Source organism: Antechinus flavipes, chromosome X, assembly GCF_016432865.1.
Source record: "Antechinus flavipes isolate AdamAnt ecotype Samford, QLD, Australia chromosome X, AdamAnt_v2, whole genome shotgun sequence".
Taxonomy (NCBI): Eukaryota; Metazoa; Chordata; class Mammalia; order Dasyuromorphia; family Dasyuridae; genus Antechinus; species Antechinus flavipes.
Window position 1 is genome coordinate 78128247 of NC_067404.1, and position 16519 is coordinate 78144765.

General features: G+C 36.5%; 1 protein-coding gene across 3 annotated transcripts in view; it reads left to right on the forward strand.

The window, feature by feature from the left end:
- LRCH2 (leucine rich repeats and calponin homology domain containing 2) overlaps positions 1 to 11433 on the forward strand; it is a 97945-nt gene extending 86512 nt beyond the window's left edge. For all 3 annotated transcript variants that reach the window (XM_051967770.1, XM_051967771.1, XM_051967772.1), the window contains 5 exons: positions 1275 to 1332; positions 2136 to 2248; positions 2433 to 2570; positions 2751 to 2828; positions 6780 to 11433. In XM_051967770.1, coding sequence (XP_051823730.1) covers positions 1275 to 1332; positions 2136 to 2248; positions 2433 to 2570; positions 2751 to 2828; positions 6780 to 6899 — 507 coding nt within the window. In that variant the 3' untranslated portion in view covers positions 6900 to 11433. The remainder of the gene's footprint in view (positions 1 to 1274; positions 1333 to 2135; positions 2249 to 2432; positions 2571 to 2750; positions 2829 to 6779) is intronic.
- The last annotated feature ends 5086 nt before the right edge of the window (positions 11434 to 16519 follow it).

Below are 16519 nucleotides of genomic sequence, written 5' to 3' on the forward strand. Positions count from 1 at the left end.
TTACTTCTCACTTGTACTTGTATGAGCATTGTACAGCTGTACCCAACCATATGTATAGAGTAAGGAGATGATCAGGAGGGTAGCACAGCTTGGGAAGAATGCTGCTCTTCAAGTCAGGGACTGGATTCAAGTCCCAGCTCTGCTAATCTCTGTGTGGCTCGACCAAGGCCTTTTCTCTCTCTGTGCTTCAGTATATTCTTCTGTTAAGTGAGAGGTTTGGACTGGATGGCCTCTGAACTTTTTCCCAGATCAAGTTCTAGATTTCTCATTCTGAAGTTTTCTAGAGCAGTCACATATGGGCCAGATGAGCCATCATTCACTGAATTAGGGTTCAGGCCTTCTTCGCCTTGTTTCAGTAAATGAGAATATTAACTTAAATGTGTGTGCCTGAGAGGGTGGGTTTTTTTTTTTCATTTAAAAGAGGCAGCCTTTTTCTTTCTATTATATTTGCTTCACTACTTAATGTCTTAATATTTTACTAAAGATTTTCAATGCAATTGGGGGAATCATTTGGTAAATATGTATGGAGAAGTAATACTCATAATTTTCAGAAAATTTTTAGATTTGGATCCCTGACATAACATGTCTGGGATTCCACTCATTGATTCTGCATTTATTGCTGGATCAACGTCTTTAGCATTGATTATCTGAGCTAATGGAGGAGACTTGAACATTTGAGAGTTAATGGAGAATTCTGAGTGCTTCATGAAACGTTTATGTGCTCTACCTGTCCGATGCAGTTGTTACGATAATCAAATGAGATGTGCAGAGAAGGGCTTTGAAATGTGAAGTTTCACCCATAGGTCTGAGAATGGATTCAAATTTGCCCTGCAGATCCTACTCGTGAAAATTTGAAAATTTGCTGAGCGTAAGCTGCCACCCTAGTATAAATTCTTCACCTAGTAGATAATCAGTAAATGTTGCTGGCTGGTTAATATTTCTATTGAATTGTTGTTGAGTCTCAATGCAGAGATCACTTGATTTTTTTTTTGTCTTTAATTATTTCTTCAAATCCTATCTTTTATGATTATTGCTTCTGCCCTTTCTTCAAATTGAGTGTGATGAGACACACACAGACTTGTGTCTAGTAAGTCAGAAAATAAATAGTGATTGTTAAATGCTTTATCCACTTTGTTGGAAGCACAAATCTCTCCCATATAGAAGGGAATTACTTAGGGGGAGAACGAGTAAGGCAAAAGAAGGGTGCAGATATGAACGACTAGCTTGATGATTGTGAAAGCCAATAGGTTATATCGGTTTGTTCTCATTTGTAGGATTATGACAGAACTGACAGTTATTCACACGGTCCATTTGGCTTGAAGCCTAGATCAGGTAAAATATGTTCTCTAAATTTAATGTCTCCGAGGTTATATGTAAACTCAAGTTTCCAAATGAAATGGCTCTCAGTCCATAGCTGTTAGCTATATATAGTTTCTTTCTCCCTTCCTACAAAAGAGTTTTTTAGTTATTATTATTTGTCTTTCCAGTTTCTATTCTCCTTTTCTTTCTTCCAACTCTTCCCCATCAAGCTCCCAAAGACTTCAGCTTTTTGTATTTGAGTTACTGGAGTCTTATTTCTATTCTACTGGGTCTGCTTTTAAAATGACCGCTCCTGCCAGCAAACCCAAACCTGTCCAAAATGATAGTATGCCATTTTGGCGGCTTTCAAAAAGAGATCTTTTTTGCATTTGGCAAGCCCAAAAGAAAATGTATCCAGGTGCCTCAAATCACAGTCCTTAATCCTGAATAAGTATACTGACCTTCAAGAATAATAATTTTCTTTTGCTCTACAGAGAAAGAAGTCTGAATTATATTCAGTCATCATTTTTTAAAGCTAGGTAGTAAAATTCTAACAACTTATTTTCAGATCAGAACACACACAGGGATCCAAAAATACTTGCATGCTTGCTCTAGTTCTGTTCTCAATTATGCAGACGAGTATGTTTTTACTCTGTTGTATGAGTGTGTTTTAACATGTTTTGATGTAGTGATGATGAAACTGAAACACACATGTCACTTAATTTTGCACGGATTCCTCTTTATTATACCTCTTTCACCGGTGTTTGGTCGGTGTTCTTCTGTTTCACCATTTTCACTACCTATGTTAAAAGTAAACAAATATTTGGTTTTTATAGCTTTCAGCCGTTCATCTCGCCAGGAATATGGGACAGCAGATCCTGGATTTACGATGAGAAGAAAGATGGAGCATTTAAGGGAGGAGAGGGAGCAAATACGACAACTTCGTAACGTGAGTTAAATTTCTAGTTTTGATTTGCTGTGCGGAAATGGAATTGGATTTCAATTGCTGATTGGAAAATGAGGTTAATTTTGCTTTCAAAGAAGTGCCCTTAAAATATGTTGATTGTATAATATGAACTATTTAAAAGATATGAACTATTTGCAACTCACATCCTGTCTCTTTTTTAAACTAGAATCTTGAATCGAGGTTAAAAGTAATTTTGCCTGATGATATTGGAGCGGCATTAATGGATGGAGTAGTTCTTTGCCATTTAGCCAATCATATAAGGCCACGCTCTGTAGCTAGTATTCATGTACCATCACCAGCAGTGGTAAGTGCCTTATGTACAGAGTGAGTTTTGTCAAGTAGCTTGTAAATTTAGAAGTCCATTGCTCTGGAGTAATAAACTTTAATGTATTTAGTTTCTAGTTAGGCTATTTTCTATTATAAAGTTGATAATGACCTCTAGCTAAGGAAAATTTGATGACTCATGAAATTTTTCTCTTTACAGCCTAAACTAAGCATGGCAAAATGTCGAAGAAATGTAGAAAACTTTCTTGATGCTTGTAAAAAATTGGGTGTCTCACAGGTAATAAGTTGTTTTACATGTTGTCCCTAAAGTCCTCTCATGCCCATTCACTGTAGTCCTCTTCTTGGTGTAAAGGTACCCATGGTACTCAAAGGCAGATCGTAATCCCTTGTGTGGGGCATCCTATCAAACTGGAAGGGCCTGGCAATGGACTTTGTATTTGAGGAGTAAGTCAGCTAAATCTGGAGAGATTCCTTATCAAAGAGTGGCCACAAGGTAGCACGTTTATTTATTTTGGCCACAAAACTTTTGAAGACAGTCTTGCTGAGGCTCAGAGTGCTTGTAGTCTGTGTCATTGAAAGGTAATCACATCTTCTTGAAGTCCTGAAGGTTTTGTGTAGGTACCTTCTCTTGATAACTTTTCTTGATTCCCAGGTTGAGTTTTGGCTGCTGTTTAAATTAATGTGATTAGACTTTTTCTGACCAATTTTAGAAGCTGTTAAGTTGCAGTGGATTTGATCAAATACCTGGTGACACAGACCACTGTTCTTATAAGCCAGACAGTCATGAGCACTTGTGTCTCCCGTCATTTTACTCATCGGGAGACCTTGTTTCCTAATCCTTTGTAGGCCCATGAAGTCTGGGCTGGAGATTCAAGTCCATGTGAACAGTCCTATCTAGTATAGTAACCTAGTTTATTTTCCTTATTTCTTGAAAACTTTAGTAGCAGTTTGTGACTATTTCTGGACCAGTCTAACTTTCTAAAATTAGCAGTGATTCTGCTCACCTTTCACAGTATCTTCACTACTCTCAAATGAAGAATTTAAAACTTAATTAAAATACGACCATATCAAATTGATCTTGTAAACACAGGTGCAATTGACTGAGTGTGAAAAGGCCTGACTGCATGCCTGGATCAGTAGGCTATTAGTAGATGTGAGTCAGCCGAACTGTCTGTCCATTGAAGGTTATAGAAAATGTGGGCCTTGGCTCTGAGTTTTATGTCTTCAATGAAATTGAATTGGAAAGATCCCCCTTTTCTAAGAAAGGAAATGTAAATTTAAGTTATCATCATGTCTATATGTATAAAAATGTTTATAATGGCTCTCTTCACAGGGCAAAGGATTGGAAATTGAGGGGATGCTTATCACTTGGGTAATGACTGAATAAATTGTGGTGTATGATTGTCCTGAAATATTATTGTTCTGTGGGAAGTGATGAGCAGAATGCTCTTGGAAAAAAAAAGTCTTCCATGAACTCAAGCAAAGTGAAATGTACTGAGATACAAAATAAAAGTGATATTCTGGAATGACCAGCTATAAATGACTTTGCTATTCTCAGCAGTACAATGATCTATGACTACTCTGAAGGGCTTATAATGAAAAATCCTAATCATATCCAGAGAAGAAACTTGTGTCTGAATACAGATTGAATCATATCATAAAGTTTTTTATCATGGCATCATTGGATCATAGTTCTAGAGTTGGAGAGGACTTCAGAGGCTGCCTGGTTCGAGATATATCCTTATTTTACAGATGGGGAAGCACGGATCCAGAGAGTTGCTTGCTCCAGATCACAGAGTACTACATAAGTTAAGGATTTATGTACTCAGATCTTCCTGCCCCAGATTGAGTACATATTCCATAGAACTGTATTGTTCCCCAGTTTTTAAATTATTCTTAATTTTTTAACTTTAAAATATTTTTCTAATATGTCCCATATATGATAAACTTAAAATTCTAAGACTGTTAGCAAGAAATTTTTGTTTTTTCTCTTCCTTACCTACTACCTGTTTATGTATAAGATTCATATTGTTTTAAAGATGCATTTCCTAATTTCTTAACTGAGAGCATTTTTCTAACCCATTGTTTTATTCTTTACATTGGCCCTCTCTGCCATTTTTATTTTGATACTTTCATTTTCATTTTAAAAGAGACCACGCAGTTTATTTTGAAAACATTGGATTCTTCCTTAGCTTTTCTTACTGAAAAAACTTATTTGAAAACATGAAAATGGTATATTTTATTTCACAAAATACTCTCAGTATGTTAAATGACAAAGATATATTTTTAACTGGGTTGGGCTGGGCTGGAATATGCCTTTTGTAAATTCTTGTTTCATATTTCAAGCCAAAGGTTTTTTTTTTTTTAATAATAGCCTTTTATTTTTCAAAATTCATGCAATGATAATTTTCAACATTTACCCTTGAAAAACCTTATGTTCCAAATTTTTCTCTCCCTTCTTCCTCCCTCCCCTAGATAACACTTAATCCAATATATGTTAAATATGTGCAATTCTTCTAAACATATTTTACATTTATCATGCTGCACAAGAAAATCAGCTCAAAAAGGAAAAAAATGAGAAAAAAAAACAAGCAAGAAAACAGCAATAGAAACAATAGAAAATGCTGTGTTGTGATCCACATTCAGTCACCATAGTCCTCTCTCTGAATGCAGATGGCCTTCTCCATCACATGTCTTTTGGGGTTGATCTGAATTACTTTGCTGTTGAAAAGGGCCAGGTCCATCAGAGTTGATCATCATATAATCTTGTTGTTGCTGTGTATAATGTTCTTTTGATTCTATTCACTTCACTTAGCATCAGTTCATGTAAGTCTCTCCAGACCTTTCTGAAATCATCCTGCTGATCGTTTTTTGTAGAACAATAATATTCCATTACATTCATATGCCATGACTTATTCAGCCATTCCCTACTTGATGGCATGCACTCAGTTTTCAGTTCCTTGCCACTACAAAAGGGCTGCCACAAACATTTTTGTACATGTGGATCCTTTTCTCTTTTTTATGATCTCTTTGGGATACAGACTCACTAGACACACTGCTGGATCAAAGGGCATACACAATTTTATTGTTCTTTGGGCATAGTTCCAAATTGCTCTCCAGAATGGTTGGATCACTTCATAACTCCCTCAACAATGTGTTGGTGTCCCGGTTTTCCCACATCCCCTCCAACATTTATCATCTTTTTTGTCATCTTAGCTACTCTGAGAATTGTAAAGTGGTACCTCAGAGTTGTCTTAATTCTCCTTTCTCTTTTCAGTAGTAATTTAGAGTATTTTTTCATGCCACTAGAAATAGCTTTAATTTCTTCATCTGAAAATTCTCTGTTCTTATCTTTTCACTATCAATTGGAAAATGGCTTGTATTCTTATAAATTTGAGTCAAATCTTGATATGTTTTAGAAGTGAAGTTTTTATCAGAAACCTTGGGTGTAAAAATTTTTCCCCCATTTTCTTCTTCCCTCCTAATCTTGGCTGGATTGGTTTTGTTTCAAACCTTTTAAATCTAATATAATTTTATCCATTTTATATTTCATAATGTTCTCTAGTTCTTCTTTGACCATAAATTCCTTCCTTTTCCATAGATCTGAGAAGTAGACTACCTACCTCTTGTTCTCCTAATTTGCTTATAGTATCACCCTTCATGTCTAAATCATGAACCTATTTCGACCTTATCTTGGTATAGGATGTTAGGTATTGGTCTGTGCCTAGTTTCTGCCATACTATTGTCCAGTTTTCCCAGTGATTTTTGTCAAATAGTGAATTCTTATCCCAGAAGCTGAGGTCTTTGGGTTTATCAAACTAACTAGATTACTGTAGTCATTAACTATAGTCAAAGGGAACCTAACCTATTCCACCAATCCACTACTGTATTTCTTAGCCAGTACCAAATGGTTTTGATGAAAGTCAAAGATTTATAAGGGAATTACTTACTTAAAAGAGTAAACATGCCCAATACTTCCCAACGCAATTTGATAAGTTTTATTGATCATCATTTATCCTTTCTTGTCATCATTTATTAAAGCTAGTTTCATAGACAAAACCTTCACCGAGTCTGTTGTTCATATACTTTTTTCAGAAAAAGTAAATGGATCTTTAACAAATGTTCTCTTAATCAACCTATCATTAATTTGTACTGCTCTCTTGGCGAGTTACAATACAGCTCAAAAACCACCACTTAGAAATCATGGCTTGTCCTTTTTGTTTTCCAGGAAAGACTCTGCTTGCCGCACCATATTTTGGAAGAAAGAGGCCTGGTGAAAGTTGGTGTCACAGTTCAGGCTCTCCTGGAGCTGCCCACTACTAAGGCATCTCAGCTGTCAGCAGCTTGACATGACTGGAAGCAATTATGCAAAAATTCTAGTTTTATTTATTTATACTCATTTTAAGCACCTCAGCTTTCTGAATGAGAATGGCCAATCAAAAAGTTTTTGTCTAGAACAGTGTCTTTGTTTTATTATGTAGATAACATTGAAGTCAAATCAAAGCTTATGTAATTAAGCTCCTTTCAAAATGAGATTCACAAAGTTTCTCATGTACTCAAATTCTTTTTACTGAGTCAATCAATAATGCTTGGTTATTTTTTTGGAAAAACTAGATTATTGGTAAATCGAAAATGTGGCTTGCGTATTTTTGAAGCTCAACATGATGGTAGATATCAGATAAATGAATCCATTGTTACTACTAATTCCAAATAGTCTTATATTTGAGTTCTTAATTACACTCAAATATAATTCTCCAGTCTTTAGGGAGTAAAATACCTACACAGAACAAAGAGTCGGCAAAAAAGGCTTCTACTCCGATTCTTTTCGTCTGCTAGGTCGGTGCCAACACAGTTTCAGTTGTGCTGGAGACTGTTTACATGGGAAGTGCCTGTGTAATTGATGACTCTTAGAGTCTTAAACCTTTTTGGAATTTCTCTGTGTATGGATGTGTTCATTCGAACTTTGCTGATATTTTCCTAGTTTTCTGTCAGGCCAGTGATGGGTGAGGATTGAAATGCGCCTCACAATGTTTTATTGCACACTCTTTTTTAGATATTTCATGTTGTCAAAAAATAATATGTGATTTATTTATGCTATTTAATTTTATGAAACTTAATCATCTTTCAAAATGTATGATTACTTGAGTTGTATTTTATTTCATATTATCGTGAAACGAGGATACGTAGAATAGTGAGGTATTTGAGAACTAGGGAAATACTGATCATCAGGCATATTTTAATACAGCTGCCAAAATCTCAGGTTTACATCTTCACTTTCACATTTGTAATCACATCCTTCCTGGCTTCATGATACATCTGCATAGCAGCAGCAATCTCCATAAAGAATTTAAAATACAGGACAGCAGTTCGCTTAGCCACTTTTTGGGCATATTCATGTTCATGCATTGTGCTGTAGAGATGGCCTGCTTCTGGGTCCCATAGTTGCCATTGCAGCCAGTAGGCCATATGGGAATTCACAGCTTGAAGTCTTTCATGAGTTTAGAGTAAAAAAATCTTTGACTTAGAGGTGGTGGATTTTGAGGAGGCAGCAGTCAGAGAGAGCTCAACAATTTGCCTTGTTTGGCCTTTTTCCCCCTAGAAAACTCTGGCTGGTTACTTTTGAGGTAACCATGCCAAATACTTTGTCTTATCCTTCTTGTTATTATTTGCACTTGTTACCTCTTAACACATATGCAATTTGATTTAAAATTTTGGCCTGGGTATTTCAAAGAGTTCTAAGTTTGGTGGGAGAGAGGATGGGGTAAGTGAAGGGGGGAAAGGACGTCCAAGTTTCATTGTCTAAATGGATAAAACCTGTGAAACTAAACAGTGTTGTACTAAGAGCTGATTCAGGAGCGGTTCTGATTTTTTTCCCCCACTTGGTGAGTAGCCGTGCCAGTTATCATTGAATTTTGGCTTTAGGATAAACGATAGTCTTTACATTTCTCCAGTAGCAAATCGATGCTCTTCAGGAAGTATGCCTCCTGGTGGCTGTAAGATTTAATGAATTAATTCTATTTAGTTTATTTTTCAAAATATCTTGAAATAATTTTAAACAAAGTTTACTTTGAAGACAGCTCAGTGAAGTAACTGATCACTGCCTTCCTTGTGAAGTACTTGGACAACCTAAGAATTTGTGTCAGAAATGGCTAGGAAGCCGTTTTTTAAAACAGAAATTTGACAGTGTTCCAGTATTAGTATCATCAAAATGCAATGTCTTAACTCTTTTATCATATCATTCCCTTTGTGATCCAGTTATGACAGTATTTTGACAAATATTTTTATGTTCCACATGAGTGCACCTCAATGGAACCCCAGGAATGTTATTCACCCTGAAGACATTTAGGCTAGTACCTTATTACATATAAATTGACTGAGTAATTATTTATTACTTTACAAAATAGGCTAGATCCTCGATAAAATATTCTTTGTTGAAAGGCAGAATTCATTGTGAGGTGGGAGCTTCCCATCATAATCCACGGGGGTTTACATAATTGCCTGCGTATACCACAAGGCACTCTGTCCTGGAAGATGGGCCTGTGGCATAGTCCCCTAGATAGCGATAGAGCAAGGCTCCAATGTATTTCTCTTAGTAGATTTTCATTGTTGAAACTTGGTGTTGGTGTTTTTGGTGATGTTTTCTATTATGATATATTTATTTCAGCAGTTGCTGGATTAAGAATGATTTATTTACACTCTAGAAATTGGATTTGCTGTTACCTGGGGGATAGATTATCGAGCTTAAATATTTTCATGCGTCCTAAAATAACAGTATAGTAGATTGCTACTTCTGTAAGATTTGATGACTTTGTGGCACAAGGAAGCGTAATGTTAGATATGTTAGAATGGAAACAGAGTAAAAATGTATTAATGTTTGGTTAATCATTATCTTTAAATACTGTTAAGTTAGTGACCTTTTTTCGACTTGAGTCTTTTGGAAGCTTAGGAAATGTGTACTAGATCCTAGCTCTGCCATAATCCATTTTCATATGCATTGAGAATCTGTTAAACTGCTCATTGTAAATTACCCATGCCAACTGTGGGTGAAATGAAAGAATAAAAGTCTGGGACAGCATTTTTTAGCTTTCTTTTTCTAATATCAGAACTTCCATTTCTTTTCATGTCGTTGAAAGTTTAAAGGCTGTGCCCCCATGGTATGTATGTATGACTTTGACCACACAGAAAGCATTCATACGAGAAGCATTTCAGTGACAAATGTCTGTATATGTGTATGTTCGTATGTTATTTCAAAAAACAGCTCAAACTGCTTTTGTATTCCCGATGATAAGTAGACCTTTTTACACAAAATGAATTTAACTGTATATATTCTAATATGCAATTGGTTGACAGTGGTTTCAGTATGCATGGAGAGTAAAGCTGATATAAATTTTGATGGACTTTGCTGATTAAAAGAAGCAGCTTGGCGTAGTCAGAGGTCCAGTCCCTAACCTTAGTGCTTCCTAAATACTTTGGTCTGTAGTACTTGATTGGATTAACCCCATAATAGGGAATAAAACTTTCATCCTTTTTGTTTTCACATAATTCTACTCGAAAGCAAAAAATCTCTGCTCATGCTGCCTCCCCTTCCGGACAGGAAGGCCCTTGATGGCAACAGCTAGGACTTGGTTTCATTCTTGTTTCACTACTGCCTACAAATGTATTTTGTGAATACCGTGTGGCCAATAAAGGTTTATTGACTTGAATTTAATTTCCAGGATCGATCACAAGCTTTTAAGATGATCTTAATTGAATTTTGGATAAAAAGTGGATTGTTGTCCAGGGAAATTATTTCAGTTTATCCTGTTACTTAGCAGCCTAATCTTCAGTTTCAAATTTAGGAAATTGCTTAACTGGTGAACAATTTTTGTCATTATTGTTGTTCAATTTGTTCAGCTTAGTCCAATTCTTTGTGATCCCATTTGGGATTTTCTTGGCAAAGATGCCACAGTGGCTTGCCATTTCCTTCTCCAGTCCATTTTACAGATGAACAACAAACAAACAAAAAGAGTGAAGTGACTTAGAGTTATACAACTAGGAAGTGTCTGAGGCTATTGAACTGAGGAAGGGGAGTCTTCCTGATGTCAGCCCTCGTGCTCTGTGCACCATGATGCCACCTAACTACGCTACTGAACAGATTTGATATTTATTAAACGAATGCTAAAAGTTGACAGAATTTTAAGGCACACCAGTTGTATTCTTTGCTTTTGTAGCTTAATAACTATTTTTTTGTGTCAGATGGGGAAAAAATGTTCTGGAACTCTGGCCCATGGTGAAAAGTCCTGGAGCCTGGGTTGCCTTTGGCCTATTCTCCATCTATAAAATCGAGAGTTTCCAATACCCTACAAAATGAATTAAGTTGAGGAAATTACAAGTTAATCATCTGTTCACAGCTACATTTGAAGTTAATACTATGGCTTATTATAGTATCTTAAAGTTTCTCCCTGTGTTTTATTTCTTTGTAAAATCTGCTATATCCAGTATAATACTGATCACCCATGTGGGAAAGAAGAGTTCAAAAACTTATGTCATTTATGCTGGTGCAGTGCAACGAGAGAGAGAGAATACACTTTGAGGGAGCTCTTCATTCTCAGCAAAATCTAAAGGCCCAAGGTTCTTATGGAGTGCATTGTTGGTTTTGTAATACAAAAAAAAAATGTATTGATGAAAATCTTGCTTTCTCTATTTATAATTGAGATAACCTTGTCATTTCTAGTTGGGAATAAATGTGTTTTAATCAAGTCCATCATCTGGATGAAAAGTGTGTGGGGTATGTGTGCAAATGAAAACATGTGCATGGAATTAGATTTTTAAATGTTTATATTGGACTTTAAAAAAAAAAAAACAACCCTCGATATTTGTAATAAAAATGTCATAATTCCAAATGCTGCCTGAAATGATAGTTGCTAATTTCGAATCACTTTCAGCCACGTGGATAATTGAAGTCATATCATTCGGAATTGGGGCATTAATTTAATATAATCTATTTTACCAACTTTTCCCTCTAATTTTTCTATTTCAAAATGTTTTCTTACTACTTTTAAGGACTTTGATATTCTCCTAAAATTGCAAAGGGTATGGCTTAATGCTCTGGGGAGTTGTTATATATTTTTAATACACATATGAAATATATTTTAAAGTTCATAAAGTTTAAAGTTTAAATCTAGTTCTAAACAAGATAAAATATATTAGCATGAAAATTATTAGTATAAGCAAGAACTGATCAAGGAGGATCTAATCCTTGGAATACACGTTTAGTGAGCTTGCTTCTGGAGGTTCCTGATGCTGTGGGATGTTGGGGCCCAGCTCTCCACTTTGGAGTGTGTTACATGTATGGGCTAGTGCATAGTAGTGAAGTCTTTGGGTTTGCTGCTGAGCCAGAACTGAGTGTGCATACAAAAAGCTCTGAATAGCCAAAAAGAGCTTTCTCTGTGGCAAAGTAAAGGTTGCACGCTGCTGGGGGGGCCTTTGGGAAAAAGAAGACCCTTGGGACCTTGGGTACCAGCTCAACAGCAAGCATATGGTATGGCTGTTTTCCTGTCTCCTGTCTGTTTTTCTCTTTCGTAGGTGAAGGATTATTGCCTTAAACTAAGACTTTGTGAGTTTCAAGGTGTTGGAAGAGAGTACCCAGGCACTCCAAGAACTCGAGTCCTTAACAAAGTTTATTGGCAGCTGAGCAGTGCAGGCGTAGCCCAGAAGGAACAATCTACAAACCCATTAATGGATCAACCTGTCAGCTGAGATACTTTGTCTTTCAGCAAGGGAACAGCCTCGTTCATCTGTGATGCATTTGGAAGTGAATTTCATTGGGTGATTGCTTTGTAACAGCCCTATTAAATTGGAAGCTATTTACCTCTAGGGACTGAAGGGGTAGAGAGCAAGTGTACCTCATTTAGGGGGCAGTTTGGTACATATTTGATCCTTGTACTGTATTTTCAGGTAAATATCCTATATAAAAACAACTTGATATTAATTGGTTAAATTAGTAGTAGGGCTGTAATTATTGGTATTGATGATAATGAGGAGAAACATATTAATTGGTACTGCTGACTGATAGTAGGGGAAAACAGCAGGATTGGGACTGAAGCTGATGGAAGCAAAGAAAACTCCAGAATCATGGTGGGGGAATACAGCTAGCTACCCTTTGGGGAGCCGCCTTGCCTGTGTAAATACAAGTTGAGATGAGGACTCCCAGAGTCTGTATGGGTCAGTTACATTAAAAGTATTCAGGTAAGTTAGAATGAATACTTGGTGGATAAATAGGAAATAATGATAATCCTTCCTTAGAATGAGTCTTAAAACTACTAAATTCTAAAATTGAATTAATTGGTCTATCAGTTAAACATTCATTAAACTCCCACCACATATGGCAGGCCCTGTGCTAAACTCTGGAGATATAGAAAGAGGCAAAAAACAGTTTCCATTCCTTAATGGGTGAACACTGAATGCAAAGCAGTCCACCATGCCAACAAATATAGATAGGACAAATAGGAAATAATTAACAGAGGAAAATTATTGGAATTAAGAGAGGTTAGGGAGTGTGATTTGGAGGAAAATCGGCAATAGAGACAGAAGGAACAGTCAGAGAGGCAGAATGAAAACCAGAAGTGAGTGGAGTCTAATAAACCAAGAGAAGAGAATATTGAGGAGAGTGTGAAAGGCTGCAGAAAACTCAAGGAGAATGAGGTTTGAGAATAGGTCATTGGATTTGGTAATTAAGATATCATTGATAATCACATAGAGCAGTTTTGGTGGAATGATGAAGTTGGAAGCCAGCTTTTGAGGGGTTAAGAAGTTGAGAGGAGAGAAAGTGATAGCAGCCTTTTCCAGTTTAGCCACTAAGGACAAACCAATTAAAGGATGATACCATGAATAGAAAGATTAAATGAAAGTTTGTTTTCAGGATGGAGAAATCTGGGCCTTCTTGTGGTGGTTGTTCAGTTATTTTTCAGTCATATCCAGCTCTTTGTGACCCTTTTTGGGGTTTTCTTGGCAAAAATACAGGAGTGGTTCCCCATTTCTTTTTCCAGCTCATTTGCTGTTGGAGAAACTAGGCAAACAGGGTTTAGTGACTTGGCCAGGGTCACACAGCTAGGAAGTGTCTGAGGTCAGATTTAAACTCAGGAACGTGAGTCCCTAAGTCCTGTATCTATGCATTGAACCACCTAGATCCTTTGGAGGAGGACGTACTTATAAACAATAGAAAATGAGCTTGTAGAGTGGGAGAGTTTGAAGATAAATAAAAGAGTTGGGATGGCAGAGGGAGCAGTCTAGTGTGTTGGAGGAAATGGATTGGAATGGAATTTCTTGAGCAGGTAGAGCACTTGGCCTTGGTCAGGAGTAAAGTCACTATCATTTGAGACGGGTGGCAGAGGAAGAGTGGCAGATGGCACCTGAGGGATAGGGGATGAGGAAGGGAGGGCAGGAGAGGGAGTTTGTGGAGAATAAAGCTCAGTATTTTCAGTAAAGTAGGAGACACAGTTCTCAGAAGAGGGAGTTGGGACAGAGTAGGAGCCATAGGAGGTTTGAGGAGAGATGAAGTTAGGAAGAGCTGCTGGGAACAATGGGATAAGGGAGGTGGTGAAGTTCATTTAGAATTATTGCACTTTTTTCTTTTCTGCATGTTATTACCAAGAAACTGCTTAGCAAATCAGTAAATTCGAAAAATATATGAAATGGCTGTGAGATTTGAATAGGATAATTCCTAATAATAATTATAGCTAGCATTTTAAAGTTTGCAAAGCACTTTCCAGGTATTAACTCATTTATTGTCACAACAACACTGTGAGGTAGGTGCTGTTATTATTCCTCTTTTACAGATGAGGAAACTGAGGCAAAGATTAGAAATTTGTCCGTGGTTGTCGTGCTCATTAAATGTCTTGGGATGGATTCAGACTTTGATGTTCCAGTCCCAGGATCTCAGGCCTTTATCCATACTTTGCAGGAGACCAATTATTGTACAGGGTTATTTGTTGATAATAAACCCTTAGTGCAGATTTCTCCAGGCTTCCGTTTCCTTCCCTGTAAAACTTGGAGGGTCTGTAGCAAATGGTCTCTAAAACACCAGCTGTGACATCATCTGAATCTGTTATTTTACTCCATGACTGCATTTGCCTGGTCATTAGTTGGTCAGGATATGACAGAATGATATGTTCCTGGACTTCTGGGAAGTAGTTAGGCTTGTAAGTCAGTGGGGGAACTCATCAGCCAAAAGCTGCTAAGAATTATTCCATACATGTTGGGTTCCCTTTTGCCATTAAGTTTGAAATACATGGTTTAAAACTAGAATTTAAAAATCAAAGCTCCTTTCTCTCTTGGCTTCAAGTATATAAGAATAAAATGACGTGAGCTATTTGTTAGATGTCTGGTGAAGAAAAGTTTTCTTGTCAAACCATTTGGATCATTTTGGAAAACTTGCTCACTCAGTAATCTAGCCAAAGTAATGGAAACTTCACTGGTTTGAAAGACAGCTTGTTGTCCAAGTCTGAATTTCATTCTTATGCTGTGTCCATAATCACTTCTGTTCATAAAAATAAGAGTCAAAGAAATTTCGTAATTAAAATACAGTATATTTGGTCGACTGCCTAGTCTGTGCATAATACTGAACCTCCTCTGACCCCAGATACTCTAGTTATCACTGAATTATAACATGTAACATTGTTCCTGAAGTATTATATGGTATTGGTATTTATATTACGTTTTCTTTGTTTTAGCCTCCTCCTTCATTTTAAAAATGGAGAAGCAATGATCAGAAAGCTAGGTTGGTAACGATGAGGCTTTGAGATCTTGTCCATGTTAAGAACATTGGCTGGGGGAGATTTTCAGTTTTCTTGGAGGAATCCCAGCATTTCTCTGTACACATGGTTACAGATGATGACCTTTCCCTTTCTGAAAAGGGCAACAGTTTCTAAGTGAGTTTCTATGCACAGGCATAGAAGATAAAATTGCATTTTACTCTGTAACATGTGGCATATTCTTATTTTTGACATATATTGTTATTGACAACCCCCCCAAGTTGGTCATGTCCTCTCCTCAAAAAAAAAGTTTGATTGAAAAAAGGAAAAATGATTTATTTTAATAGGTTTATTAAATAATATGTTATCAAAATAACATTTATTAAATTAAACTTATTAAAATAAATAAGTAGATTTGTTTATTTAAATTCAGAATTAAAGGCATCGATCCATTGGTATCACAGAAAGATAATGAAAAGCTGAAGATGCTTGGTATTTAACACCTTGATGTACAGAGAGAGAGAGACACTAGAAAGATTCCAGTCAGTTCCTCTGATCTTCTAAGTTAGATCTTGCTTCCTCTTTTGTTTCTCTAGCTTCTGTAGTCAGCCTTGGTACTGATAAATCCAAAGGAACAAAGGTAGATGGGAAAGAGTAGAAATTTCTTGGTCTCAAGGAGATATTTTGACATTACTTCAAGGAATATAGAAGTTGGCACTAATTGAAATAATTCAAATTTCTTGATTGCCCAAGATACCAAACAACTTAAATTTTTGTATTGGTAAAAGACACACACACACACACACACACACACACACACACACACACACACACGTGTGCGTGCACATATACACGGACATGGAAAAGTCAATTATTGGAGCAGATTGAAGACATGACTAACCAAAGAGGGAAGAGAAAGGACTAAGTATTTATATAATTGTGATACAGGAGCCACCTGGCATGGTCCTTAACATATAATGCCAGCTACTCTGCTAGGAGCTAGCTGGCATGGTCCTTAACATATAATGCCAGCTACTCTGCTAAGTGCCTTTTATAAATACCACATTTGATTCTCACAGCCACCCTTGAAAGCAAATAGTTACTTAGGTATCTTGATTAATTTTTTATAGCTTTTTATATATAAAACATATGCATGGGTAATTTTTCAACATTGACCCTTGCAAAAACTTGTATTTCAACTTTTCCCCTTCCCTCCACATCCTCCCCTAGATGGCAA